This window comes from Anser cygnoides, chromosome 32 (genome assembly GCF_040182565.1).
Source record: "Anser cygnoides isolate HZ-2024a breed goose chromosome 32, Taihu_goose_T2T_genome, whole genome shotgun sequence".
NCBI lineage: Eukaryota > Metazoa > Chordata > Aves > Anseriformes > Anatidae > Anser > Anser cygnoides.
In genome coordinates, this window is record NC_089904.1 from 902,067 (window position 1) to 929,635 (window position 27,569).

At 56.6% G+C, this 27,569-nt stretch overlaps 1 protein-coding gene and 1 pseudogene across 1 annotated transcript; both read right to left on the reverse strand.

Moving 5' to 3' along the window:
- Positions 1-4,202: 4,202 nt before the first annotated feature.
- On the reverse strand, positions 4,203-6,509 carry LOC136787975 (RIMS-binding protein 3C-like). The gene has a single exon (XM_066985419.1). It carries the CDS (start codon positions 6,507-6,509, stop codon positions 4,203-4,205), a length of 2,307 nt encoding a protein of 768 aa, XP_066841520.1.
- A 14,712-nt stretch (positions 6,510-21,221) lies between these two features.
- On the reverse strand, positions 21,222-22,220 carry LOC136787976 (tubulin alpha-1A chain-like; annotated as a pseudogene).
- Between the last annotated feature and the right edge of the window lie 5,349 nt (positions 22,221-27,569).

The following is a 27,569-nucleotide window of genomic DNA, read 5'->3' on the forward strand; positions in this document are numbered from 1 at the left end:
GGCATCATCCAAATGCCTCTCGAACACTGACAGGCATGGGGAGTTACCACCTCACCAGGAAGCCTGTGCCAGTGTTTGACCACCCTCATGGTAAGGCAGTTTTTCCTCAGGTACAGTCTGAACCTCTCCTTGCGCAGCTTTGTGCCATTCCCGTGCATCCTTTCATCGGTTACCAGGGAGAAGAGATCGACACCTGCCTCTGCATTTCTCCTCCTCGGGAAGTTGTAGAAAGCAATGAGGTGGCCTCTTTGCCTTCTCTTCTCCAGCCTAGACAACCCAGGTGACCTCAGCCTGTCCTCACAGGACGTGGCTTCCAGCCCTTTTGCCAGCTTTGTTGCCCTGCTCCGGACACTTTCAAGGACGTCCACATCCCTTTTGTGTTGTGGAGCCCAGAAGTGCACACAATACTCAAGGTGAGGCTGCACACGTACTAAATACAGCAAGAAAATTAATTATTAATTAATTAATTAAGATAATTAAATGCAGCAAGACAATTAACGGCTGGCTTTACTGGGTTGAATGCACTCCAGAATGCATTTTGCCCTCGTGGCTGCCAGGACTTGGCTGCTGGCTCACGCTGAGCCTGCTGTGGAGCTGCACCTCCAGAGCCCTTTCTGCTGAGCTGCTCTCTCCAGCCACTCGTCTCCCAGCCTGTGCTTGCATCCAGCATTACGCTGTCCCAGGTGCAGCACCTGGCATCTTCCGTTGTTGAACTTCATGCCGTTACTAATCTCCCAGTGTGCCAATCTGTCTAGATCCTTCTGCAAAGCCTCTCAGCCCTCCACGGAGCCAACGGTGCCTCCCAGTTTAGTGTCATTGGCAAACTTGCTGAGGACCCATTCCTCTCCTGCACCTAGATCTTTGATAAACATGTTGAAGGTAATTGGCCCCAGAACTGAGCCCTGGGGAAGACCGCTAGTGACTGGCCACCAGCCAGATGTAGCCCCACTCACTAAGAAACTTGAGGTTGCGCGCCAAGAAACGTTTCCCGCATCGGGACAAGAGGTTCCCAGCAGGCCCAACAGACCTCTCATTCGTACAGCAGGCCAGCATGTATGAGTTGTGCGCTCAGTAGTGCCCAGATAATGATGGGGTGTGCCAGGCCCCTGTGTGCACTGCACCCTGTAAGGCTGGGCTGACTTGTGGTCACACTGAGGTCCGTTTGATGCCCTCTGCTAGCCCCACACACTGGTAAGCTGCCAAGCAGCCATTCAGCAGGCATATTTGGCTTTGCTCCATCACTGTTTTCAGCAATAAATCTATTGCTGCTTCTCTCTTAGGAGTGAAGCGCATCATTCCTTTTGCGACACATGGACGAGCACAGATTTCTGAGCTGGGATTCAGTGCTGCTGCCCACTGGGACATGGCTGTCACTGCTCTGGGGCTGGTGCCAGAAGTGAGTTGTGGAGGGACGCTTCCCAGCCCTCCATTAGCACCCAGGGGTGGGTCACTGCCCCCCATACCTGGATTTACCCCAGTAAATGCCCTGGTTCAAAGCGCGAGGAGCTGTGAGGACCAGTTCAGTCCTGACTTGTTCCTACCATCTTCTTTAAACCCTTCCCTAGACTCTATACCATGCTGGGAACAGCAGCCCCCGCTCAGCATTGGGGTGAGGGGCTGCTCACCCCATACATATCCACTGCTCGGGATAGCAGGCAGGTGAGGAAGCTGCCATCAGCGCACCCCAGGACCCTCCCGGATTGCTGATGTCTTGCGGTGTTATCCCTCCAGCACACAGATGGTGCTTGAAGTCCCCCGGGGCCCTGCAAACGTGAAGTTTCTCCTACCTATCTGTAGAGGGACTCAGTACTTGTTTTTTTCCTGGTCAGTTCCCTTTCTTGCACAGGCACAGAGGAACTGGGTAGAGCAGCCTCGGTTTTATTTAGAGGAGATGTCAGTGGGGCAGCACGCCCTCACTGACCAGAGACGGGGTCTCTTCAAGGAAGTGTGCCAGGTCAGTGAAGATGTCTTCTGGCAGCACTTGAAGCAGCAGGTGGTAGAAGAACTCCCGGTCGTAATAGGAGGCGTAGAGCACCGCGACACCCAGCATGAAAGTGACGGCCAGCTCCACGCACAGGAAGATCAGGCAGAATGTCCTGTGGGGCAGAAAAAGAGCTGGAAAAAGGGCAGGCTGGACGCATCCCGCACCCATGCCAGAGGGGGCTGTTCTGGGAGCCCCACAGGCTGCCCCTCCAGGCATTTCTCATTGCTCATTCGGACAGGCTTGGACGTGAGCCTCCACAAGCCCAGGAAGACACCTCGGCATTGGGCAAACACGCCGCAGCAGGCGTCCTGGCCATCCCAGTCGCTGCAGGGGAACCTGGGTGGGCACAGGGCACCTGAGGGGACACTCACCACAGCCAGGAAAAGGCACCTCTTCTCCTCGCCAGTTCCTCCGTCTTCTGTAGGTCAACACAAGGTAGGGACACTTGTCAGGCCCCACCGCACAGTCCGGTTCAGTACCCCACAGTAAATGCCAGTAACACACAGTACCCCAGTAAATGCCCTGGTTCAAAGCGCGTCCGTGCTGGCATCTCCTTCGGGCTGCGGGACACGAGCAGGGCCCAGCTGGGCTGTTTGAAATGCATCTTTTACTGTGCCTACAAGCCCTCCAAGCACCCCCGGTGTAGCTCCAGCACCGCCTGTTCCATTCAGTCCAGGGCCTTTGCTGGAGAGCTGCAACTGCAGGGGAAACATCTCCCCTTGGCCTCCCATGGGGCAGGCTGTAGCGTGAGTGTGGGGGGGATGAGGACGACCTGAATGCATGGGGACACCCCAGGCTGGCAGAGCTGATTTCTGCTTGTGCTGTTTATTATTACTGGGATGGAACAGAAGAGGTGTTTTTAGAAACAGAATCCTAGAAGGCTTTGGGTTGGAGGGGACCTTAATGACCACTGACCTTAAGGACACCCCCTCCCAGTGCCCCCCCCCAGCACGCCCCACAGCACAGAACCTTCCAGAGCGCCCCCCCCACCCAGCCCGGCCCTGCCTCAGCTCTGCCTCCCGCCTGAGGGTGGTGAAGGCTGTGCACCCCCACAAAGGGAGGAAGGCTTGTAGCTCCCAGGTCTTCCATTTTCCCCTTTTTAGAATGGGGGCTATGTTTCCTCTCCTCCAGTCAGTGGGAACTACTTAAACAGACTTCCACAGCCTCTCCTGTATGATGGCCAGTGGCTTAGCAAGTCCACCGGTTCCCTCAGGCCCCGTGGACGTAGCTCACTGGGAAACTACTGGTGGGGACATGGGAGTTGAAATAGTGAGGGGAAAGGGGGACATATGGGAGTGGGGGCACAGGCGAGTGAAAATGGGGGGCACGCTGGGGGGCACGGGGGATTCTCAGGGAGCCTGTTGGTTGTGCTCCCAGATGGCTGCACGACGGCGGTGCTGTAGCGCAGGTTTGCGCTTTTGTTCCAAAGGGCAAAGTGACAGCGGAGCCCAGCAGAGCCTTCTCTTTGAGGCCCCTGAAGCTCTCCTGCAGGCAGCCAGGAGGGGACAGCTCACTCGAGGCCACACCTGAGGAGAAACAAGGTGCTTGTGGCAGAGCCGGGTGAACGATGGCGGCAGCAGGCACGGTGGGCCTGCAGCAGGCTTCCAGAAGCAGCAATGGTGTGAAATGCGTCACAGCTGGCACAGACCGCTGCCCCGAGCACACCTGGGCCGTTGGTCCAAAGGGGAAAGTGGGTTCTGAAAGAGCCGGGCCTTTCCAAGCAGCTCGTAGCAGGGAGCAGAAGCTTCACAAGTTACAGGCTGAGCAGCCTTTCCACAGCCCCCTGACGACTTTTTCAGTGGGGATCCAGCCACCCCTCTAGACCCTGCCTGGTCATACCATCCCCACCACGGTGGGTATGGTGTTCTGGGTCTGCCTGGGATGGACTCAACCTTCCCCACAGCAGCCCATGCAGCACTATGCTCTGTACTTCTGGCTAGAACTGACTTGATATTGCACCAATGTGTTTTGTCTACTGCTGAGCCGTGCTGGCACAGCATCAGGACTCCCACAGCGCCCTCCCTCTGCCACCCCCCAGCCCCAAATCCAGTCGGCTGGCTGTGGGCAAGAGGTGGGGAGGGGGCATTGCCAGGGCAGCTGACCCAAAAAGACCAAAGGGATAGTCCATACGGCAACGTCACGCTCAGCAATAAAAGCTGTGGAAGGGGAGGGAGAAGGGGGGGAGACACAGGGGACACAGATTCCTTGGTCAAGATCTTTATTTATTCCTCCGATTCCTCCGTTTCTTCCTTCCTCTCCTGCTGCAAGATCTCAGTTCATCATCGCTATCCTGCAGGAGATCACGTAGCTCTGGAGGCACAGTTGTCACCAGGTCATCGTCTGAAACTTCTTCTACCAAATTAGAGGGGACAAATCCTCTCGTGCCATCCGTCAGCTCTCCCACAAACCAGCCGTCTTCATCCATGTCTCCATAGACATAGACGTATTCTCCCGCAGTCAGAGGAAGCTCTGCTTCGGGGTGCTCATTAGGACCCTCGAAAGGATCGTAGCTGTATCGAGCTAAAAATTTTCGAAGTTTTAGCGATTCTTCTTCCGAGGACTGCAGGATGAAGGACACATGCTCTGCTCCTGATTCTTCGTTCCCATGCACAGGGCCCTCGTCTGAAAGAAGGCGGCACCCAGGACTGTTGTGTGCGGCATCTGATGTCGAGGTGCTTGTGTGGGATGCCGGGACCTTGGTTGCCTCCTCAGAAACATCAGAGCTGTCTTCGCGGTTGCAAAGGTCATGGGACTGTTCTGCATAGGCCTGTGCTGTGGGAGAAGATGTCACCTGTGGTAGTCCTGAACCGATACGGTTGGATTCTTTTCTTTTTTCTTGCTCAAGTTGCTGAGAGAGCAGCTCCCATTGTTGACTTTGGTGCTGATTCTGTTTCTCTAATTCTCTCAGCTGCGCTTGAGACGCTTGCGTGTCTTCCTCATGTGTCCTTCTTTGCTCTGCCCAAGCCCTCTGCAAATGCTCAACTTCCTCTTTCTTCTTCTGCAGCAGTCGCCTTGTTTCCTCGAGGTCGTTCTCCTGTTGTTGCCTTCGTCCTGCCAGTTGTCTCATGGCTTTCAGTTCACAACCCAGATCTTGCAGTCGTGTTTGAAGACGTTTGGCCTCTCCGATGGCAGAATTTCGCTGCTCTGTCACTTGCACGAGTTTCCCCTTCAGAGCAGCGTTGTCAGATCGAACCTCGTCTATCCGCTCCTTCTGCCCACGGAGCTGAGAATTTTCTTCTGCGCGCCTGGCATTTTCATTTGTCATCTCTCTCAGACGCACTTTCAGCTCCTCGTACCTTTGCTGCAGTCTTGAGCGTTCCTGATCCAGGTTCCTGTGAGGCCTAAGTTTTGTCCCAGCCTCGGTTTCCGATTCCCCTCTCTGCTGCTGGTCGACCTGCTCTGTCTTTGCAGCAGTCTTTCCAGATTTCAGGTCGGTCTCTTTCAGTTGCCTGGTGTTTTCTTTCAGGTGCTTGGTAAGGAGGCCTAGCATACTAGTCTTCTGCTGGAGCCTCTCCACCTCCTCCCCCAGTTCCAGAGCGCTTTCCTTCCCCAGAAGGCGGGTCTCCTCTTGAAGGACACCGCATTGCCTCTGCAGGTCCTCCAGGGCATGCTGCAGATGAGCTTTCTCCTGCAGCAGCTGGCTGTCTCCACTGCCAGGTGGGCAGGCCTCTTGTTGCGCTGCCACCTGAACACCCACGTCTGTGACCGCCCGCCCGCAGCTCTTCCCTTCTCCCTGGAGGTGAGCTTTTAAGCTGGAGTGGGTTGTCTGCTGCCCTCCTCCCCCAGCAGCACCAGATGCACCGGGGCTCTTCGAAGAGCAGGTCCCGGTGGTCCCTGCGCCCAGGCGAGTCTGCAGGCGGTGCCAGGCCGCAGCCCTGTCTTCGCTGTGGGAGGCAGACGGCCTCCCCTCAGCCTGCTCCAGGATGTACTGCTGGAAGAGCCTTCTCTGCAGTTCCAGTTCATTTTGGAGGCTTACGATGCGGGCGGTCTGCTTGCTGTCCTTCCGCCAGTGGAGCTGCCTGTGGACCTCCTGCAGCTTGCTGCGGGCCTCGCTGCTGCTGCTGCAGCCGTGCCTCACCAGCTCCTCGGCCAGCTCCTGCTGCAGGTCCCGCGCCTGGCGGACGGCGTCGTCCCGCTGCTCTTGGAGCAACTCCTGTGCCTGGCGCCACTCGGCCTCCTTCTCACGCAGCAGCTGACGGATCTCTGTTGCCCGCTGCTTCTGGCTCAGCTCCCACAGCCGCTGCAGCTCCCGTGCCCGTTGCTGCTCCCATCTGGAGCGTAGCTTCTCAGCCAGAAGCTGCCGCTCCTGCTCTGCCATCTTCTTTATCTGGCGGGTTTCATCAGCAAAGCGGCGGTGCAGCTCCTGCGAGTGGAGACGCTCGGCCTCCAGCTGGGCCCGCAGCGCCTCCAGCTCCTGCCTGTGCTCCTCCTGCTGCACAGGCCTGCTGGGGGGTCGCGCTGGGCCCCGACGGGATGAGGGGTGACTGTGCGCCACGGGCCCCTGGCCCACACCACCCCGGATCATGGCTTAAGGGATGAGAACGATGAACGTTCACCAAACGCTGCCAGCAATAGCCACCAGCGATCGCACGGCCTGGACCTCTGAGGGACAGCAGCCTCTGAGCCCTCAGCAGACACCGGCTCCCAGCACCGCGCAGCAGCAGAGGTCGCCTCTGCCACTGGCCCGGCCTGGGCGAGCGCGGCCTTATATAGTGTCCGGGTGATGGCGTCATAGAGGAGGGATGACGTCATATGACCTTATATGGTGCGTGCCCGCCCGGACACACCCCGACAGCCTCAGCGCAAGGGGTGCAGAGGAGGGAGGTGAAGGGTTGTTAACGAGTGCAGACGGAGCCCCCGCGCAGGTGCGCAACGAGAATGTGTCTGTGAGGCCTCAGGCACGGGCACAGCTTACGGGTCTGGACCACGTCTGTCCTTTAGTGGGGGAAGCGTGGTAGTGATGACATACAGCATTACACAGCCATTAGCATGGGTTGTTAACGAGGGTTAACAACCCCTAGAAGGGTTGTTAACGAGGTCATATGACGTCATCCCTCCTCTATGACGCCATCACCCGGACACTATATAAGGCCGCGCTCGCCCAGGCCGGGCCAGTGGCAGAGGCGACCTCTGCTGCTGCGCGGTGCTGGGAGCCGGTGTCTGCTGAGGGCTCAGAGGCTGCTGTCCCTCAGAGGTCCAGGCCGTGCGATCGCTGGTGGCTATTGCTGGCAGCGTTTGGTGAACGTTCATCGTTCTGAATCCTTAAGCCATGATCCGGGGTGGTGTGGGCCAGGGGCCCGTGGCGCACAGTCACCCCTCATCCCGTCGGGGCCCAGCGCGACCCCCCAGCAGGCCTGTGCAGCAGGAGGAGCACAGGCAGGAGCTGGAGGCGCTGCGGGCCCAGCTGGAGGCCGAGCGTCTCCACTCGCAGGAGCTGCACCGCCGCTTTGCTGATGAAACCCGCCAGATAAAGAAGATGGCAGAGCAGGAGCGGCAGCTTCTGGCTGAGAAGCTACGCTCCAGATGGGAGCAGCAACGGGCACGGGAGCTGCAGCGGCTGTGGGAGCTGAGCCAGAAGCAGCGGGCAACAGAGATCCGTCAGCTGCTGCGTGAGAAGGAGGCCGAGTGGCGCCAGGCACAGGAGTTGCTCCAAGAGCAGCGGGACGACGCCGTCCGCCAGGCGCGGGACCTGCAGCAGGAGCTGGCCGAGGAGCTGGTGAGGCACGGCTGCAGCAGCAGCAGCGAGGCCCGCAGCAAGCTGCAGGAGGTCCACAGGCAGCTCCACTGGCGGAAGGACAGCAAGCAGACCGCCCGCATCGTAAGCCTCCAAAATGAACTGGAACTGCAGAGAAGGCTCTTCCAGCAGTACATCCTGGAGCAGGCTGAGGGGAGGCCGTCTGCCTCCCACAGCGAAGACAGGGCTGCGGCCTGGCACCGCCTGCAGACTCGCCTGGGCGCAGGGACCACCGGGACCTGCTCTTCGAAGAGCCCCGGTGCATCTGGTGCTGCTGGGGGAGGAGGGCAGCAGACAACCCACTCCAGCTTAAAAGCTCACCTCCAGGGAGAAGGGAAGAGCTGCGGGCGGGCGGTCACAGACGTGGGTGTTCAGGTGGCAGCGCAACAAGAGGCCTGCCCACCTGGCAGTGGAGACAGCCAGCTGCTGCAGGAGAAAGCTCATCTGCAGCATGCCCTGGAGGACCTGCAGAGGCAATGCGGTGTCCTTCAAGAGGAGACCCGCCTTCTGGGGAAGGAAAGCGCTCTGGAACTGGGGGAGGAGGTGGAGAGGCTCCAGCAGAAGACTAGTATGCTAGGCCTCCTTACCAAGCACCTGAAAGAAAACACCAGGCAACTGAAAGAGATCGCCCTGAAATCTGGAAAGACTGCTGCAAAGACAGAGCAGGTCGACCAGCAGCAGAGAGGGGAATCGGAAACCGAGGCTGGGACAAAACTTAGGCCTCACAGGAACCTGGATCAGGAACGCTCAAGACTGCAGCAAAGGTACGAGGAGCTGAAAGTGCGTCTGAGAGAGATGACAAATGAAAATGCCAGGCGCGCAGAAGAAAATTCTCAGCTCCGTGGGCAGAAGGAGCGGATAGACGAGGTTCGATCTGACAACGCTGCTCTGAAGGGGAAACTCGTGCAAGTGACAGAGCAGCGAAATTCTGCCATCGGAGAGGCCAAACGTCTTCAAACACGACTGCAAGATCTGGGTTGTGAACTGAAAGCCATGAGACAACTGGCAGGACGAAGGCAACAACAGGAGAACGACCTCGAGGAAACAAGGCGACTGCTGCAGAAGAAGAAAGAGGAAGTTGAGCATTTGCAGAGTGCTTGGGCAGAGCAAAGAAGGACACATGAGGAAGACACGCAAGCGTCTCAAGCGCAGCTGAGAGAATTAGAGAAACAGAATCAGCACCAAAGTCAACAATGGGAGCTGCTCTCTCAGCAACTTGAGCAAGAAAAAAGAAAAGAATCCAACCGTGTCGGTTCAGGACTACCACAGGTGACATCTTCTCCCACAGCACAGGCCTATGCAGAGCAGTCCCATGACCTTTGCAACCGCGAAGACAGCTCTGATGTTTCTGAGGAGGCAACCAAGGTCCCGGCATCCCACACAAGCACCTCGACATCAGATGCCGCACACAACAGTCCTGGGTGCCGCCTTCTTTCAGACCAGGGCCCTGTGCATGGGAACGAAGAAGCAGGAGCAGAGCATGTGTCCTTCATCCTGCAGTCCTCGGGAGAAGAATCGCTAAAACTTCGAAAATTTTTAGCTCGATACAGCTACGATCCTTTCGAGGGTCCTAATGAGCACCCCGAAGCAGAGCTTCCTCTGACTGCGGGAGAATACGTCTATGTCTATGGAGACATGGATGAAGACGGCTGGTTTGTGGGAGAGCTGACGGATGGCACGAGAGGATTTGTCCCCTCTAATTTGGTAGAAGAAGTTTCAGACGATGACCTGGTGACAACTGTGCCTCCAGAGCTACGTGATCTCCTGCAGGATAGCGATGATGAGCTGAGATCTTGCAGCAGGAGAGGAAGGAAGAAACGGAGGAATCGGAGGAATAAATAAAGATCTTGACCAAGGAATCTGTGTCCCCTGTGTCTCCCCCCCTTCTCCCTCCCCTTCCACAGCTTTTATTGCTGAGCGTGACGTTGCCGTATGGACTATCCCTTTGGTCTTTTTGGGTCAGCTGCCCTGGCAATGCCCCCTCCCCACCTCTTGCCCACAGCCAGCCGACTGGATTTGGGGCTGGGGGGTGGCAGAGGGAGGGCGCTGTGGGAGTCCTGATGCTGTGCCAGCACGGCTCAGCAGTAGACAAAACACATTGGTGCAATATCAAGTCAGTTCTAGCCAGAAGTACAGAGCATAGTGCTGCATGGGCTGCTGTGGGGAAGGTTGAGTCCATCCCAGGCAGACCCAGAACACCATACCCACCGTGGTGGGGATGGTATGACCAGGCAGGGTCTAGAGGGGTGGCTGGATCCCCACTGAAAAAGTCGTCAGGGGGCTGTGGAAAGGCTGCTCAGCCTGTAACTTGTGAAGCTTCTGCTCCCTGCTACGAGCTGCTTGGAAAGGCCCGGCTCTTTCAGAACCCACTTTCCCCTTTGGACCAACGGCCCAGGTGTGCTCGGGGCAGCGGTCTGTGCCAGCTGTGACGCATTTCACACCATTGCTGCTTCTGGAAGCCTGCTGCAGGCCCACCGTGCCTGCTGCCGCCATCGTTCACCCGGCTCTGCCACAAGCACCTTGTTTCTCCTCAGGTGTGGCCTCGAGTGAGCTGTCCCCTCCTGGCTGCCTGCAGGAGAGCTTCAGGGGCCTCAAAGAGAAGGCTCTGCTGGGCTCCGCTGTCACTTTGCCCTTTGGAACAAAAGCGCAAACCTGCGCTACAGCACCGCCGTCGTGCAGCCATCTGGGAGCACAACCAACAGGCTCCCTGAGAATCCCCCGTGCCCCCCAGCGTGCCCCCCATTTTCACTCGCCTGTGCCCCCGCTCCCATATGTCCCCCTTTCCCCTCACTATTTCAACTCCCATGTCCCCACCAGTAGTTTCCCAGTGAGCTACGTCCACGGGGCCTGAGGGAACCGGTGGACTTGCTAAGCCACTGGCCATCATACAGGAGAGGCTGTGGAAGTCTGTTTAAGTAGTTCCCACTGACTGGAGGAGAGGAAACATAGCCCCCATTCTACAAAGGGGAAAATGGAAGACCTGGGAGCTACAAGCCTTCCTCCCTTTGTGGGGGTGCAGAGCCTTCACCACCCTCAGGCGGGAGGCAGAGCTGAGGCAGGGCCGGGCTGGGGGGGGGGGGGCGCTCTGGAAGGTTCTGTGCTGTGGGGCGTGCTGGGGGGGGCACTGGGAGGGGCTGTCCTTAAGGTCAGTGGTCATTAAGGTCCCCTCCAACCCAAAGCATTCTAGGATTCTGTTTCTAAAAACACCTCTTCTGTTCCATCCCAGTAATAATAAACAGCACAAGCAGAAATCAGCTCTGCCAGCCTGGGGTGTCCCCATGCATTCAGGTCGTCCTCATCCCCCCCACACTCACGCTACAGCCTGCCCCATGGGAGGCCAAGGGGAGATGTTTCCCCTGCAGTTGCAGCTCTCCAGCAAAGGCCCTGGACTGAATGGAACAGGCGGAGCTGGAGCTACACCGGGGGTGCTTGGAGGGCTTGTAGGCACAGTAAAAGATGCATTTCAAACAGCCCAGCTGGGCCCTGCTCGTGTCCCGCAGCCCGAAGGAGATGCCAGCACGGACGCGCTTTGAACCAGGGCATTTACTGGGGTACTGTGTGTTACTGGCATTTACTGTGGGGTACTGAACCGGACTGTGCGGTGGGGCCTGACAAGTGTCCCTACCTTGTGTTGACCTACAGAAGACGGAGGAACTGGCGAGGAGAAGAAGTGCCTTTTCCTGGCTGTGGTGAGTGTCCCCTCAGGTGCCCTGTGCCCACCCAGGTTCCCCTGCAGCGACTGGGATGGCCAGGACGCCTGCTGCGGCGTGTTTGCCCAATGCCGAGGTGTCTTCCTGGGCTTGTGGAGGCTCACGTCCAAGCCTGTCCGAATGAGCAATGAGAAATGCCTGGAGGGGCAGCCTGTGGGGCTCCCAGAACAGCCCCCTCTGGCATGGGTGCGGGATGCGTCCAGCCTGCCCTTTTTCCAGCTCTTTTTCTGCCCCACAGGACATTCTGCCTGATCTTCGTGTGCGTGGAGCTGGCCGTCACTTTCATGCTGGGTGTCGCGGTGCTCTACGCCTCCTATTACGACCGGGAGTTCTTCTACCACCTGCTGCTTCAAGTGCTGCCAGAAGACACCTACACTGACCTGGCACACTTCCTTGAAGAGACCCCGTCTCTGGTCAGTGAGGGCGTGCTGCCCCACTGACATCTCCTCTAAATAAAACCGAGGCTGCTCTACCCAGTTCCTCTGTGCCTGTGCAAGAAAGGGAACTGACCAGGAAAAAAACAAGTACTGAGTCCCTCTACAGATAGGTAGGAGAAACTTCACGTTTGCAGGGCCCCGTCCTCCCAGGGGACTTCAAGCACCATCTGTGTGCTGGAGGGATAACACCGCAAGACATCAGCAATCCGGGAGGGTCCTGGGGTGCGCTGATGGCAGCTTCCTCACCTGCCTGCTATCCCGAGCAGTGGATATGTATGGGGTGAGCAGCCCCTCACCCCAATGCTGAGCGGGGGCTGCTGTTCCCAGCATGGCATAGAGTCTAGGGAAGGGTTTAAAGAAGATGGTAGGAACAAGTCAGGACTGAACTGGTCCTCACAGCTCCTCGCGTTTTGAACCAGGGCATTTACTGGGGTAAATCCAGGTATGGGGGGCAGTGACCCACCCCTGGGTGCTAATGGAGGGCTGGGAAGCGTCCCTCCACAACTCACTTCTGGCACCAGCCCCAGAGCAGTGACAGCCATGTCCCAGTGGGCAGCAGCACTGAATCCCAGCTCAGAAATCTGTGCTCGTCCATGTGTCGCAAAAGGAATGATGCGCTTCACTCCTAAGAGAGAAGCAGCAATAGATTTATTGCTGAAAACAGTGATGGAGCAAAGCCAAATATGCCTGCTGAATGGCTGCTTGGCAGCTTACCAGTGTGTGGGGCTAGCAGAGGGCATCAAACAGACCTCAGTGTGACCACAAGTCAGCCCAGCCTTACAGGGTGCAGTGCACACAGGGGCCTGGCACACCCCATCATTATCTGGGCACTACTGAGCGCACCACTCATACACGCTGGCCTGCTGTACGAATGAGAGGTCTGTTGGGCCTGCTGGGAACCTCTTGTCCCGATGCGGGAAACGTTTCTTGGCGCGCAACCTCAAGTTTCTTAGTGAGTGGGGCTACATCTGGCTGGTGGCCAGTCTCTAGCGGTCTTCCCCAGGGCTCAGTTCTGGGGCCAATTACCTTCAACATGTTTATCAAAGATCTAGGTGCAGGAGAGGAATGGGTCCTCAGCAGGTTTGCCAATGACACTAAACTGGGAGGCACCGTTGACTCCGTGGAGGGCTGAGAGGCTTTGCAGAAGGATCTAGACAGATTGGCACACTGGGAGATTAGTAACGGCATGAAGTTCAACAACGGAAGCTGCCAGGTGCTGCCCCTGGGACAGCGTAATGCTGGATGCAAGCACAGGCTGGGAGACGAGTGGCTGGAGAGAGCAGCTCAGCAGAAAGGGCTCTGGAGGTGCAGCTCCACAGCAGGCTCAGCGTGAGCCAGCAGCCAAGTCCTGGCAGCCACGAGGGCAAAATGCATTCTGGAGTGCATTCAACCCAGTAAAGCCAGCCGTTAATTGTCTTGCTGCATTTAATTATCTTAATTAATTAATTAATAATTAATTTTCTTGCTGTATTTAGTACGTGTGCAGCCTCACCTTGAGTATTGTGTGCACTTCTGGGCTCCACAACACAAAAGGGATGTGGACGTCCTTGAAAGTGTCCGGAGCAGGGCAACAAAGCTGGCAAAAGGGCTGGAAGCCACGTCCTGTGAGGACAGGCTGAGGTCACCTGGGTTGTCTAGGCTGGAGAAGAGAAGGCAAAGAGGCCACCTCATTGCTTTCTACAACTTCCCGAGGAGGAGAAATGCAGAGGCAGGTGTCGATCTCTTCTCCCTGGTAACCGATGAAAGGATGCACGGGAATGGCACAAAGCTGCGCAAGGAGAGGTTCAGACTGTACCTGAGGAAAAACTGCCTTACCATGAGGGTGGTCAAACACTGGCACAGGCTTCCTGGTGAGGTGGTAACTCCCCATGCCTGTCAGTGTTCGAGAGGCATTTGGATGATGCCCTCAATAATAAGCTTTAACTTTTAGTTAACTCTGGAGTGGTTCAGCTGTTGGACTGGATGATCTTTGACGATCCCTTCCGACTCGAGCTATTCTATTCCATTCTATTCTAAAATGACCGATCCCCAGTGATGGGACCAATCCTGGAAAGGATGTGTTGCATAACTCTCTAAACCCCCTCTTTTACCCTTTTATTGCTGAGCATGACATTACATGGCGTGGAACGTCTTGTTGGTTAGTACGGTTGCTCTGCCTGGTTATGTCTCCTCCCAACCTCTGGCTCACCCCACGGCCATTCACTCGAGGGGCGGGTGTAATAGACAAATATAGTGTAAATAGGTGTAAAAATAGGTGTAAAAGAACTAGAGAAGGCCTCGATGCTGTGCAAACACTGGTCAGCAAAAGCGAACAACTTCAGCGCACTACCAGCATCGTTTTGGCCACAGCTCTAAAACACAGCACCTTACAAGCTGCTATTAAGAATATTAACTCTATCCCAGCCAGACGCAGTACAGGGGAGCAGGCCACGGCTGGAGGCCTTTGGGGCTGTTCTCATCAGTTACAGCTCATCCATCCCACAGGCACTCTGTGAAGCAGGTGCCCGAGCCGCTTCCTCTTGTGGAGCTCCACATCACCCCAGAATGCCTCTGACAAGCAAGAGAATGGGAGAAGCCACCACCGCCTGAGGGAGAAGCAGCTACACCCCCCTCATTTTGAAAAGACTCGGACAAAGACTTGCATAAGTCTTTGCCAAGACTTATGACAAGATGCAGGTGAGAAAGAGCCTGACAGGGGGCTCATGCCCCAGCCCAACACTGGCTCTCCCTTCATGCGGCTCTCCTCTCCCCGTGCTTGGGATACTGGGGAATGGGCTTGCTCTCAGAACCCCTCCTGCATCTGTCACGTCTCTGACCAGGCTGTGTGCGCTGGCGTGGGACAAGGCCACCTTAGTGAGGTGTTCCCATCCGTTCCCGGTGCTCCTGAGAGTAAGAGATGAGCTGCAAGCAGCAGCTGCAGGGCTTGGCCTCTCCCTCACGCTCAGCCCTGCTCCTAGCTCTCTGCCTGTGTTGGTGCCAAGCAAGTGCTGCAGGCAGTAAGCATGATCTGGAGCAGGTGAGAGCAGACAGAGGCCTCTCTGGATAGAAAATTGCTGCTTATGACACTGATTCGTGGAAGAACTCCACAACTCAAAGCAAATGAATTATAAAGTAGGTATGTGGTTTATTTCAGCACCAGGCACATGCGGGACAGCTCCCAAAGGCATGCGCACCCCAACGCGGCAACTTGCTTGCGTTATAGACAGTAAAGAGTTACATAGGCACGAAGTTTCCCAATATGCCTATACATATGCATAACCTATCCCCGCGCGCAGTGCCTTCTGGTGGTGGTCGTCGGGGGTCGTGGGGATGAAGGTTGGTGGCTCTTCTTCATCACCACTAGCCGACCCCCTGCCTTTGTACAGACTCAGCTGCTCCATGGCTCTTGTCCAAACCGCAAGGTCGGTCTTTTGAGACAGGTTTGGGTTTTTTTTGTTGTTTTTTTGAGACATGTTCACCTCGTTGCTTTCTACAACTTCCCGAGGAGGACAAATGCAGAGGCAGGTGTCGATCTCTTCTCCACACTCACACACTACAGCCTGCCCTGGGGGGGGCACACTACAGCCGGCACTGCGGGGGGGTGTCCTTAAGGTCAGTGGTCATTAAGGTCCCCTCCAACCCAAAGCATTCTAGGATTCTGTTTCTAAAAACACCTCTTCTGTTCCATCCCAGTAATAATAAACAGCACAAGCAGAAATCAGCTCTGCCAGCCTGGGGTGTCCCCATGCATTCAGGTCGTCCTCATCCCCCCCACACTCACGCTACAGCCTGCCCCATGGGAGGCCAAGGGGAGATGTTTCCCCTGCAGTTGCAGCTCTCCAGCAAAGGCCCTGGACTGAATGGAACAGGCGGTGCTGGAGCTACACCGGGGGTGCTTGGAGGGCTTGTAGGCACAGTAAAAGATGCATTTCAAACAGCCCAGCTGGGCCCTGCTCGTGTCCCGCAGCCCGAAGGAGATGCCAGCACGGACGCGCTTTGAACCAGGGCATTTACTGGGGTAAATCCAGGTATGGGGGGCAGTGACCCACCCCTGGGTGCTACTGACCACTGGTCAATATGCAGATCCCTGAGGAATGCCACTCGTTACTGGTTTCTGCCTGGACACTGAGCCTCTGACCGCTACTCTTTGAGTGCAACCATCTCGCCAATTCCTTACCCACCGAGTTGTCCGTCCATCCGATCCATGTCTCTCCAGTTTAGAGATCATGGGGGACAGTGCAAGTGCTTTGCACGAGTCCAGGTAGATGATGTCCGTTGCTCTTTCCCTACCCACCAATGCTGCAACCCCATCATAGAAGGGCACCAGATTTGTCAGGCATGATCTGCCCCGAGTGAAGCCGTGTTGTCTGTCACCAATCGCCTCCTTATTTTCTATAGCCCTCAGCAACAACTTCTCAGGTACGACGGACAGTGGGTGGTGAAGGCTGTGCACCCCCACAAAGGGAGGAAGGCTTGTAGCTCCCAGGTCTTCCATTTTCCCCTTTGTAGAATGGGGGCTATGTTTCCTCTCCTCCAGTCAGTGGGAACTACTTAAACAGACTTCCACAGCCTCTCCTGTATGATGGCCAGTGGCTTAGCAAGTCCACCGGTTCCCTCAGGCCCCGTGGACGTAGCTCACTGGGAAACTACTGGTGGGGACATGGGAGTTGAAATAGTGAGGGGAAAGGGGGACATATGGGAGCGGGGGCACAGGCGAGTGAAAATGGGGGGCACGCTGGGGGGCACGGGGGATTCTCAGGGAGCCTGTTGGTTGTGCTCCCAGATGGCTGCACGACGGCGGTGCTGTAGCGCAGGTTTGCGCTTTTGTTCCAAAGGGCAAAGTGACAGCGGAGCCCAGCAGAGCCTTCTCTTTGAGGCCCCTGAAGCTCTCCTGCAGGCAGCCAGGAGGGGACAGCTCACTCGAGGCCACACCTGAGGAGAAACAAGGTGCTTGTGGCAGAGCCGGGTGAACGATGGCGGCAGCAGGCACGGTGGGCCTGCAGCAGGCTTCCAGAAGCAGCAATGGTGTGAAATGCGTCACAGCTGGCACAGACCGCTGCCCCGAGCACACCTGGGCCGTTGGTCCAAAGGGGAAAGTGGGTTCTGAAAGAGCCGGGCCTTTCCAAGCAGCTCGTAGCAGGGAGCAGAAGCTTCACAAGTTACAGGCTGAGCAGCCTTTCCACAGCCCCCTGACGACTTTTTCAGTGGGGATCCAGCCACCCCTCTAGACCCTGCCTGGTCATACCATCCCCACCACGGTGGGTATGGTGTTCTGGGTCTGCCTGGGATGGACTCAACCTTCCCCACAGCAGCCCATGCAGCACTATGCTCTGTACTTCTGGCTAGAACTGACTTGATATTGCACCAATGTGTTTTGTCTACTGCTGAGCCGTGCTGGCACAGCATCAGGACTCCCACAGCGCCCTCCCTCTGCCACCCCCCAGCCCCAAATCCAGTCGGCTGGCTGTGGGCAAGAGGTGGGGAGGGGGCATTGCCAGGGCAGCTGACCCAAAAAGACCAAAGGGATAGTCCATACGGCAACGTCACGCTCAGCAATAAAAGCTGTGGAAGGGGAGGGAGAAGGGGGGGAGACACAGGGGACACAGATTCCTTGGTCAAGATCTTTATTTATTCCTCCGATTCCTCCGTTTCTTCCTTCCTCTCCTGCTGCAAGATCTCAGCTCATCATCGCTATCCTGCAGGAGATCACGTAGCTCTGGAGGCACAGTTGTCACCAGGTCATCGTCTGAAACTTCTTCTACCAAATTAGAGGGGACAAATCCTCTCGTGCCATCCGTCAGCTCTCCCACAAACCAGCCGTCTTCATCCATGTCTCCATAGACATAGACGTATTCTCCCGCAGTCAGAGGAAGCTCTGCTTCGGGGTGCTCATTAGGACCCTCGAAAGGATCGTAGCTGTATCGAGCTAAAAATTTTCGAAGTTTTAGCGATTCTTCTCCCGAGGACTGCAGGATGAAGGACACATGCTCTGCTCCTGCTTCTTCGTTCCCATGCACAGGGCCCTGGTCTGAAAGAAGGCGGCACCCAGGACTGTTGTGTGCGGCATCTGATGTCCAGGTGCTTGTGTGGGATGCCGGGACCTTGGTTGCCTCCTCAGAAACATCAGAGCTGTCTTCGCGGTTGCAAAGGTCATGGGACTGCTCTGCATAGGCCTGTGCTGTGGGAGAAGATGTCACCTGTGGTAGTCCTGAACCGACACGGTTGGATTCTTTTCTTTTTTCTTGCTCAAGTTGCTGAGAGAGCAGCTCCCATTGTTGACTTTGGTGCTGATTCTGTTTCTCTAATTCTCTCAGCTGCGCTTGAGACGCTTGCGTGTCTTCCTCATGTGTCCTTCTTTGCTCTGCCCAAGCCCTCTGCAAATGCTCAACTTCCTCTTTCTTCTTCTGCAGCAGTCGCCTTGTTTCCTCGAGGTCGTTCTCCTGTTGTTGCCTTCGTCCTGCCAGTTGTCTCATGGCTTTCAGTTCACAACCCAGATCTTGCAGTCGTGTTTGAAGACGTTTGGCCTCTCCGATGGCAGAATTTCGCTGCTCTGTCACTTGCACGAGTTTCCCCTTCAGAGCAGCGTTGTCAGATCGAACCTCGTCTATCCGCTCCTTCTGCCCACGGAGCTGAGAATTTTCTTCTGCGCGCCTGGCATTTTCATTTGTCATCTCTCTCAGACGCACTTTCAGCTCCTCGTACCTTTGCTGCAGTCTTGAGCGTTCCTGATCCAGGTTCCTGTGAGGCCTAAGTTTTGTCCCAGCCTCGGTTTCCGATTCCCCTCTCTGCTGCTGGTCGACCTGCTCTGTCTTTGCAGCAGTCTTTCCAGATTTCAGGTCGGTCTCTTTCAGTTGCCTGGTGTTTTCTTTCAGGTGCTTGGTAAGGAGGCCTAGCATACTAGTCTTCTGCTGGAGCCTCTCCACCTCCTCCCCCAGTTCCAGAGCGCTTTCCTTCCCCAGAAGGCGGGTCTCCTCTTGAAGGACACCGCATTGCCTCTGCAGGTCCTCCAGGGCATGCTGCAGATGAGCTTTCTCCTGCAGCAGCTGGCTGTCTCCACTGCCAGGTGGGCAGGCCTCTTGTTGCGCTGCCACCTGAACACCCACGTCTGTGACCGCCCGCCCGCAGCTCTTCCCTTCTCCCTGGAGGTGAGCTTTTAAGCTGGAGTGGGTTGTCTGCTGCCCTCCTCCCCCAGCAGCACCAGATGCACCGGGGCTCTTCGAAGAGCAGGTCCCGGTGGTCCCTGCGCCCAGGCGAGTCTGCAGGCGGTGCCAGGCCGCAGCCCTGTCTTCGCTGTGGGAGGCAGACGGCCTCCCCTCAGCCTGCTCCAGGATGTACTGCTGGAAGAGCCTTCTCTGCAGTTCCAGTTCATTTTGGAGGCTTACGATGCGGGCGGTCTGCTTGCTGTCCTTCCGCCAGTGGAGCTGCCTGTGGACCTCCTGCAGCTTGCTGCGGGCCTCGCTGCTGCTGCTGCAGCCGTGCCTCACCAGCTCCTCGGCCAGCTCCTGCTGCAGGTCCCGCGCCTGGCGGACGGCGTCGTCCCGCTGCTCTTGGAGCAACTCCTGTGCCTGGCGCCACTCGGCCTCCTTCTCACGCAGCAGCTGACGGATCTCTGTTGCCCGCTGCTTCTGGCTCAGCTCCCACAGCCGCTGCAGCTCCCGTGCCCGTTGCTGCTCCCATCTGGAGCGTAGCTTCTCAGCCAGAAGCTGCCGCTCCTGCTCTGCCATCTTCTTTATCTGGCGGGTTTCATCAGCAAAGCGGCGGTGCAGCTCCTGCGAGTGGAGACGCTCGGCCTCCAGCTGGGCCCGCAGCGCCTCCAGCTCCTGCCTGTGCTCCTCCTGCTGCACAGGCCTGCTGGGGGGTCGCGCTGGGCCCCGACGGGATGAGGGGTGACTGTGCGCCACGGGCCCCTGGCCCACACCACCCCGGATCATGGCTTAAGGGATGAGAACGATGAACGTTCACCAAACGCTGCCAGCAATAGCCACCAGCGATCGCACGGCCTGGACCTCTGAGGGACAGCAGCCTCTGAGCCCTCAGCAGACACCGGCTCCCAGCACCGCGCAGCAGCAGAGGTCGCCTCTGCCACTGGCCCGGCCTGGGCGAGCGCGGCCTTATATAGTGTCCGGGTGATGGCGTCATAGAGGAGGGATGACGTCATATGACCTTATATGGTGCGTGCCCGCCCGGACACACCCCGACAGCCTCAGCGCAAGGGGTGCAGAGGAGGGAGGTGAAGGGTTGTTAACGAGTGCAGACGGAGCCCCCGCGCAGGTGCGCAACGAGAATGTGTCTGTGAGGCCTCAGGCACGGGCACAGCTTACGGGTCTGGGCCACGTCTGTCCTTTAGTGGGGGAAGCGTGGTAGTGATGACATACAGCATTACACAGCCATTAGCATGGGTTGTTAACGAGGGTTAACAACCCCTAGAAGGGTTGTTAACGAGGTCATATGACGTCATCCCTCCTCTATGACGCCATCACCCGGACACTAACAAGTCCTCCACTAAACCACGTCACCGAGCTCTACATCTAAACGTCTTTTAAAGGCCTCCAGGGACGGCGACTCAACCACCTCCCTGGGCAGCCCATTCCGATGCCCAACAACCCTTTCGGTAAATAAGTTCTTCTTAATACCCAACCGAAACCTGCCCTGGCGCAACTTTAGTCCGTTCCCCCTTGTCCCGTCCCCAGGCACGTGGGAGAATAGACCAACCCCCGCCTCGCTACAGCCTCCTTTAAGGTACTTATAGAGCACGATACGGTCGCCCCTGAGCCTCCTCTTTTCCAGGCTGAACAATGCCAGCTCCCTCAGCCGCTCCTCGTAAGACTTGTTCTCCAGACCCCTCACCAGCTTCGTTGCCCTTCTCTGGACGTTTATTCGGAACTGGGCAGCACGGGGGGTTGTCTCACCAAAGCCGTGAGTCGTGCTCTCACGACGCGGCAACTTGCCGTGGTTATATGCAACAAAGCGTTACATGTGCCTGAAGTTTCACAATAAGCCTCTCCATATGCATAACCTGTCCCCGCTTTATATTAAAATTAGATCCAAGAAGTCATTTCCACAAGCTCCTACCATCTGTGCTTGCGCAGTGTCTCCTGGTAGTGGTCGCCAGAGGTTGTGGGGATGAAGGTTGGTGACTCTTCCTCACCACCGCTAGCTGACCTCTTGTCTTTGCGCAGACTCAGTTGCTGCTTGGCTCTTGTCCAAACTGCAGGACCAATTTCTGCCACTTTCTTAAGATTACTTCACGTTCTTATGAGGAACTAAACGTGGTAAGGGGCCCAAGGCTTCTTGCTTCAGTTAATTTGCACGATGCAAAATGGTTAGCAAAGACATTCAGCAGCATCCACTAGTTTAATACTGTCAGCGCTCTATCTCTATTTGCTAAGATTCTCTGAACTCCCTCTCTCAGCGGCCACGTCCTCCCGCGCCTCCGAGAACTCCCCCTCCTCCATGCCCTCGCCCACGTACCAGTGCACAAAGGCACGCTTGGCGTACATCAGGTCGAACTTGTGGTCCAGGCGGGCCCAGGCCTCGGCGATGGCCGTGGTGTTGCTCAGCATGCAGACGGCGCGCTGCACCTTGGCCAGGTCCCCCCCGGGCACCACCGTGGGAGGCAGGCAGTTGATGCCCACCTTGAAACCACTCGGGCACCAGTCCGCAAACTGGATGCTGCGCTTGGTCTTGATGGTGGCGATGGCGGCGTTGATGTGCTAGGGCACCACGTCCCCGCGGTACAGCAGGCAGCACGCCATGTACTTGCCGTGCCGCGGGTCGCACTTCACCATCTGGTTGGCCGGCTCGAAGCAGGCGTTGGTGATCTCGGCCACCGAGAGCTGCTCGTGGTAAGCCTTCTCGGCCGAGATGACGGGGGCATAGGTGGCCAGGGGGAAGTGGATGCGCGGGTACGGCACCAGGTTGGTCTGGAACTCGGTCAGGTCAACATTCAGGGCCCCGTCGAAGCGCAGGGAGGCCGTGATGGAGGACACGATCTGGCCTATCAACCTGTTGAGGTTGGTGTAGGTGGGCCTCTCGATGTCCAGGTTCCTGCGGCAGATGTCGTAGATGGCCTCGTTGTCCACCATGAAGGCGCAGTCAGAGTGCTCCAGCGTGGTGTGGGTGGTGAGGATGGAGTTGTAGGGCTCCACCACGGCCGTGGAGACCTGCGGGGCCGGGTAGATGGAGAACTCCAGCTTGGACTTCTTGCCGTAGTCGACCGAGAGGCATAGGTGGCCAGGGGGAAGTGGATGTAGGGGTATGGGTGCAGTGACCCAGCCCTGGGTGCTAATGGAGGGCTGGGAAGCGTCCCTCCACAGCTCACTTCTGGCACCAGCCCCAGAGCAGTGGCAGCCATGTCCCAGTGGGCAGCCGTGGCCATGTCACCATGGTGTCACCATGGTTGTCATTGTGACACGGCCGCCTCGAAGGGTACAAAGAGGGCTGCTCCCCCAGGTGCAGGTGCAGGTGAAGCCATGGAGGCAGAGGGTGCGAAGGGGTCCCTGGAGCATGCACAGGAGTCCCTGGAGAACATGGCGGAGGTCTTGGCGCAGGTCGCTCAGGCAAGGGCTGGTGTGGAAGCGGCGCTGGAGGAGTTCCTAAAGGTCTGTAACCCAGAGGCAGAAGTCCAACAGGGGCAGGGCAGAGCTGCTGGGGAGTGGTGCGATCCCCAGAATGCCTTAGTGCTTGCTGCCCTGGTTCTGGCCTGGCCTTGCAGAGCCCTGGGGATAGACTGGGGATGCCCTTTCCCACCCTGACTCCGTGCAATCTGTCCCGGTTGCTTTGCAGTGCAAACGGAGACGTGCAGAGCTGGAAGAGGCTGTTGCTGAAAGAGCCAGTATCAACAAGGTCCTGAGGGCAGGAGGGAGGGGAGATCAACATGTTTGGGGGGGGGGGGAAGCCCCATCCAAGCATGTGTGGGTAGTCTCAGAACCTGATCCTTTGCTTCTCCAGGCTCTGAGGGAGGAGATTAAGAACCTCCAGGAGAGAAGGGAGGTTTTCAAAACGCAAACTGCCAGGTGAGTGGGGACAGGGCCCTGACCCCGACCAGGGGTAGACGGCGGGGAGGAGCTGTACAGCTTCCAGGCACCCGTGTCACAGACAGTTTGGGGGCTCCTTTCAGCTCCTCATGGCTGCTCTGGAGAGCCCTTTGCCTTCTCCTAAGCAGCTCCAAGCTTCTCTGAGCAACTCTTGACTCCTTTTAGCAATGCTGCACGACTGTGAGCAGCTCCCAGCCTCTTGTCAGAGCCCCCCGCGCCCCCAAGGCCTGGGGCACGGAGAAGGCAGAGGGTGCAGGGGGTGAGTGTGGGTTTGTGCGGTGCTGGGACAATGAGATGCCTCATCCCTGCTCCAGCAGAGGCTGGGCAGCACCCTGAGCTCCTCCTGGCCACCTCAGTCAAGGGGGAGGTCCTGGCCGAGGTCTCTTCTCACAGCCCAGAAACTCTGTGGTGTCTGTAGCAGGGGGAAGAGGATGCAGGCGGCCGAGGCGCCCAAGACCTGGATGCAGGAGATGGTGGCTGCGCAGCTGGTAGGAGCTATACCCCTGCTGTGGGCCTGCGGGGGGAGGGTCTGGACTTGGCCCCAGAGGACATGGGGCCATTCACCTCAGTGGGAACGAGGGAGGGGGTCTGAGCGCCCCCAACGCCTTCCCTGGCTCACGTGCCCTAACACGTGGCCCTGCTTTGCCTTGTCCTGTAGGATGAAGAGTTGGCGTCAAGGAGGCACAGAATCAGTACTTGGCTGCGGTGAGTTGCTCTCGCAGGTCGTGGCTCCCAAGGCATTAGGCAGCTTTTGACCTCTCCAGGATAAACTGCCTCAGCATTTCTTTGTTTCCTGGGTTGGGGAAGCAGGTGGGGGGTGGCCCTCAAAGTACAGCAGAGCCAAGGGGGATAGGCAGGTTCCTCACCCCAATCCTGAGCGGCACATGTTGCTCCCAGCATGGCACGGGGTCCCATGGCAGGGTTTAAAGAGGATGAATTTATCCCTGGCTCTGTCTGAACCTTCTTCTGTTCTGCAGGAGATTAGTGCTGTCCTTTGCCGGCCTGCAGCTCGCCTTCCTCATCCTGGTCCTGCTGAAGAGGGACATCCTCCACTGGATCCTTCCTCCAGGGCTGGCATCTGCCCTTGGAAGCCATCCACCAGATGAACTGTGAAAAGAAAAGGGAACCTTGAAGAAAAGGGAAGACCCTTTCTCTTCTAACCCTGCCAATAAACTGTGGCCCTTTATCAATAACCCTACCAATAAACTGTGGTCTTTTATTAGTGGGGAAGGGCCTGCGCAGACATTCTGCACGGCTGGTGCTGACTGCATGATGCTGCTGGGCAGTTGGTGGCCTGCTGGGTATTTGATGCACCCCATTCTGAGCGATACAAAACAACAAGAATCCCAGCTCAGAAATCTGTGCTCGTCCATGTGTCGCAAAAGGAATGATGCACTTCACTCCTAAGAGAGAAGCAGCAATAGATTTATTGCTGAAAACAGTGATGGAGCAAAGCCAAATATGCCTGCTGAATGGCTGCTTGGCAGCTTACCAGTGTGTGGGGCTAGCAGAGGGCATCAAACAGACCTCAGTGTGACCACAAGTCAGCCCAGCCTTACAGGGTGCAGTGCACACAGGGGCCTGGCACACCCCATCATTATCTGGGCACTACTGAGCGCACAACTCATACATGCTGGCCTGCTGTACGAATGAGAGGTCTGTTGGGCCTGCTGGGAACCTCTTGTCCCGATGCGGGAAACGTTTCTTGGCGTGCAACCTCAAGTTTCTTAGTGAGTGCGTCTACATCTGGCTGGTGGCCAGTCTCTAGCGGTCTTCCCCAGGGCTCAGTTCTGGGGCCAATTACCTTCAACATGTTTATCAAAGATCTAGGTGCAGGAGAGGAATGGGTCCTCAGCAAGTTTGCCAATGACACTAAACTGGGAGGCACCGTTGGCTCCGTGGAGGGCTGAGAGGCTTTGCAGAAGGATCTAGACAGATTGGCACACTGGGAGATTAGTAACGGCATGAAGTTCAACAACGGAAGATGCCAGGTGCTGCACCTGGGACAGCGTAATGCTGGATGCAAGCACAGGCTGGGAGACGAGTGGCTGGAGAGAGCAGCTCAGCAGAAAGGGCTCTGGAGGTGCAGCTCCACAGCAGGCTCAGCGTGAGCCAGCAGCCAAGTCCTGGCAGCCTCGAGGGCAAAATGCATTCTGGAGTGCATTCAACCCAGTAAAGCCAGCCGTTAATTGTCTTGCTGCATTTAATTATCTTAATTAATTAATTAATAATTAATTTTCTTGCTGTATTTAGTACGTGTGCAGCCTCACCTTGAGTATTGTGTGCACTTCTGGGCTCCACAACACAAAAGGGATGTGGACGTCCTTGAAAGTGTCCGGAGCAGGGCAACAAAGCTGGCAAAAGGGCTGGAAGCCACGTCCTGTGAGGACAGGCTGAGGTCACCTGGGTTGTCTAGGCTGGAGAAGAGAAGGCAAAGAGGCCACCTCATTGCTTTCTACAACTTCCCGAGGAGGAGAAATGCAGAGGCAGGTGTCGATCTCTTCTCCCTGGTAACCGATGAAAGGATGCACGGGAATGGCACAAAGCTGCGCAAGGAGAGGTTCAGACTGTACCTGAGGAAAAACTGCCTTACCATGAGGGTGGTCAAACACTGGCACAGGCTTCCTGGTGAGGTGGTAACTCCCCATGCCTGTCAGTGTTCGAGAGGCATTTGGATGATGCCCTCAATAATAAGCTTTAACTTTTAGTTAACTCTGGAGTGGTTCAGCTGTTGGACTGGATGATCTTTGACGATCCCTTCCGACTCGAGCTATTCTATTCCATTCTATTCTAAAATGACCGATCCCCAGTGATGGGACCAATCCTGGAAAGGATGTGTTGCATAACTCTCTAAACCCCCTCTTTTACCCTTTTATTGCTGAGCATGACATTACATGGCGTGGAACGTCTTGTTGGTTAGTACGGTTGCTCTGCCTGGTTATGTCTCCTCCCAACCTCTGGCTCACCCCACGGCCATTCACTCGAGGGGCGGGTGTAATAGACAAATATAGTGTAAATAGGTGTAAAAATAGGTGTAAAAGAACTAGAGAAGGCCTCGATGCTGTGCAAACACTGGTCAGCAAAAGCGAACAACTTCAGCGCACTACCAGCATCGTTTTGGCCACAGCTCTAAAACACAGCACCTTACAAGCTGCTATTAAGAATATTAACTCTATCCCAGCCAGACGCAGTACAGGGGAGCAGGCCACGGCTGGAGGCCTTTGGGGCTGTTCTCATCAGTTACAGCTCATCCATCCCACAGGCACTCTGTGAAGCAGGTGCCCGAGCCGCTTCCACTTGTGGAGCTCCACATCACCCCAGAATGCCTCTGACAAGCAAGAGAATGGGAGAAGCCACCACCGCCTGAGGGAGAAGCAGCTACACCCCCCTCATTTTGAAAAGACTCGGACAAAGACTTGCATAAGTCTTTGCCAAGACTTATAACAAGATGCAGGTGAGAAAGAGCCTGACAGGGGGCTCATGCCCCAGCCCAACACTGGCTCTCCCTTCATGCGGCTCTCCTCTCCCCGTGCTTGGGATACTGGGGAATGGGCTTGCTCTCAGAACCCCTTCTGCATCTCTCACGTCTCTGACCAGGCTGTGTGCGCTGGCGTGGGACAAGGCCACCTTAGTGAGGTGTTCCCATCCGTTCCCGGTGCTCCTGAGAGTAAGAGATGAGCTGCAAGCAGCAGCTGCAGGGCTTGGCCTCTCCCTCACGCTCAGCCCTGCTCCTAGCTCTCTGCCTGTGTTGGTGCCAAGCAAGTGCTGCAGGCAGTAAGCATGATCTGGAGCAGGTGAGAGCAGACAGAGGCCTCTCTGGATAGAAAATTGCTGCTTATGACACTGATTCGTGGAAGAACTCCACAACTCGATACTGCAACTACGATATCATCGGCATAAGCGAAACCTGGTGGGATGAGTCCTGTGACTGGGGTGTTGCGATAGATGGTTACAGGCTCTTCAGGAGGGACAGGCAGGGTAGGCGAGGTGGTGGGGTGGCGATATATGTGAAGCAGGGGCTGGACTGTGTGGAACTTCAGGTCGGCGATGGCAAAGTTGAGAGCCTCTGGGTAAGGATCAAGGGACGAACGAATAAAGGGGATGTCGTTGTGGGAGTCTATTACAGACCGCCTGGCCAGGACGATAGCGCCGATAAATTATTCTTTACAGAACTAAGAGAGGCCTCGAGATTAACTCCCCTTGTCCTTATGGGGGACTTCAACTTGCCAGACGTTAACTGGGAGTGCCACACGGCTGACACGAGCAAGTCCAGGAGGTTCATGAAGCACCTAGATGATAACTTCTTGGTGCAGATGCTAACGGAGCCAACTAGGAAAGGTGCCCTCCTAGACCTGTTGCTAGAAAACAGAGAGGGTCTGGTGGGAGATGTGGTGATTGGTGGCCGCCTTGGTCAAAGCGACCATGAAGTGGTTGAGTTCAAAATTTACGGTGACAGAAGGAAAAGTGCCACCAAAACCTCTTCCCTAGATATGGGGAAAGCAGACTTCAGGCTGCTCAGGGAACTAGTCAGCAAGGTCCCCTGGGAAACTGCTCTTGAAGGCCTCGATGTCCACCAGTGCTGGTCATTCTTTAAACGATGCCTCCTAGAAGCACAAGATCAAGCAATTCCTAAATATCGCAAGTCAGGCAGGCGGGGCAGGAGGCCGGCGTGGCTGACCAGGAACATTC

Excerpts from the sequence above, each read along its gene's own strand:
- LOC136787975 (XM_066985419.1), bottom strand. The coding sequence starts at position 6,509 with ATGATCCGGGGTGGTGTGGGCCAGGGGCCCGTGGCGCACAGTCACCCC.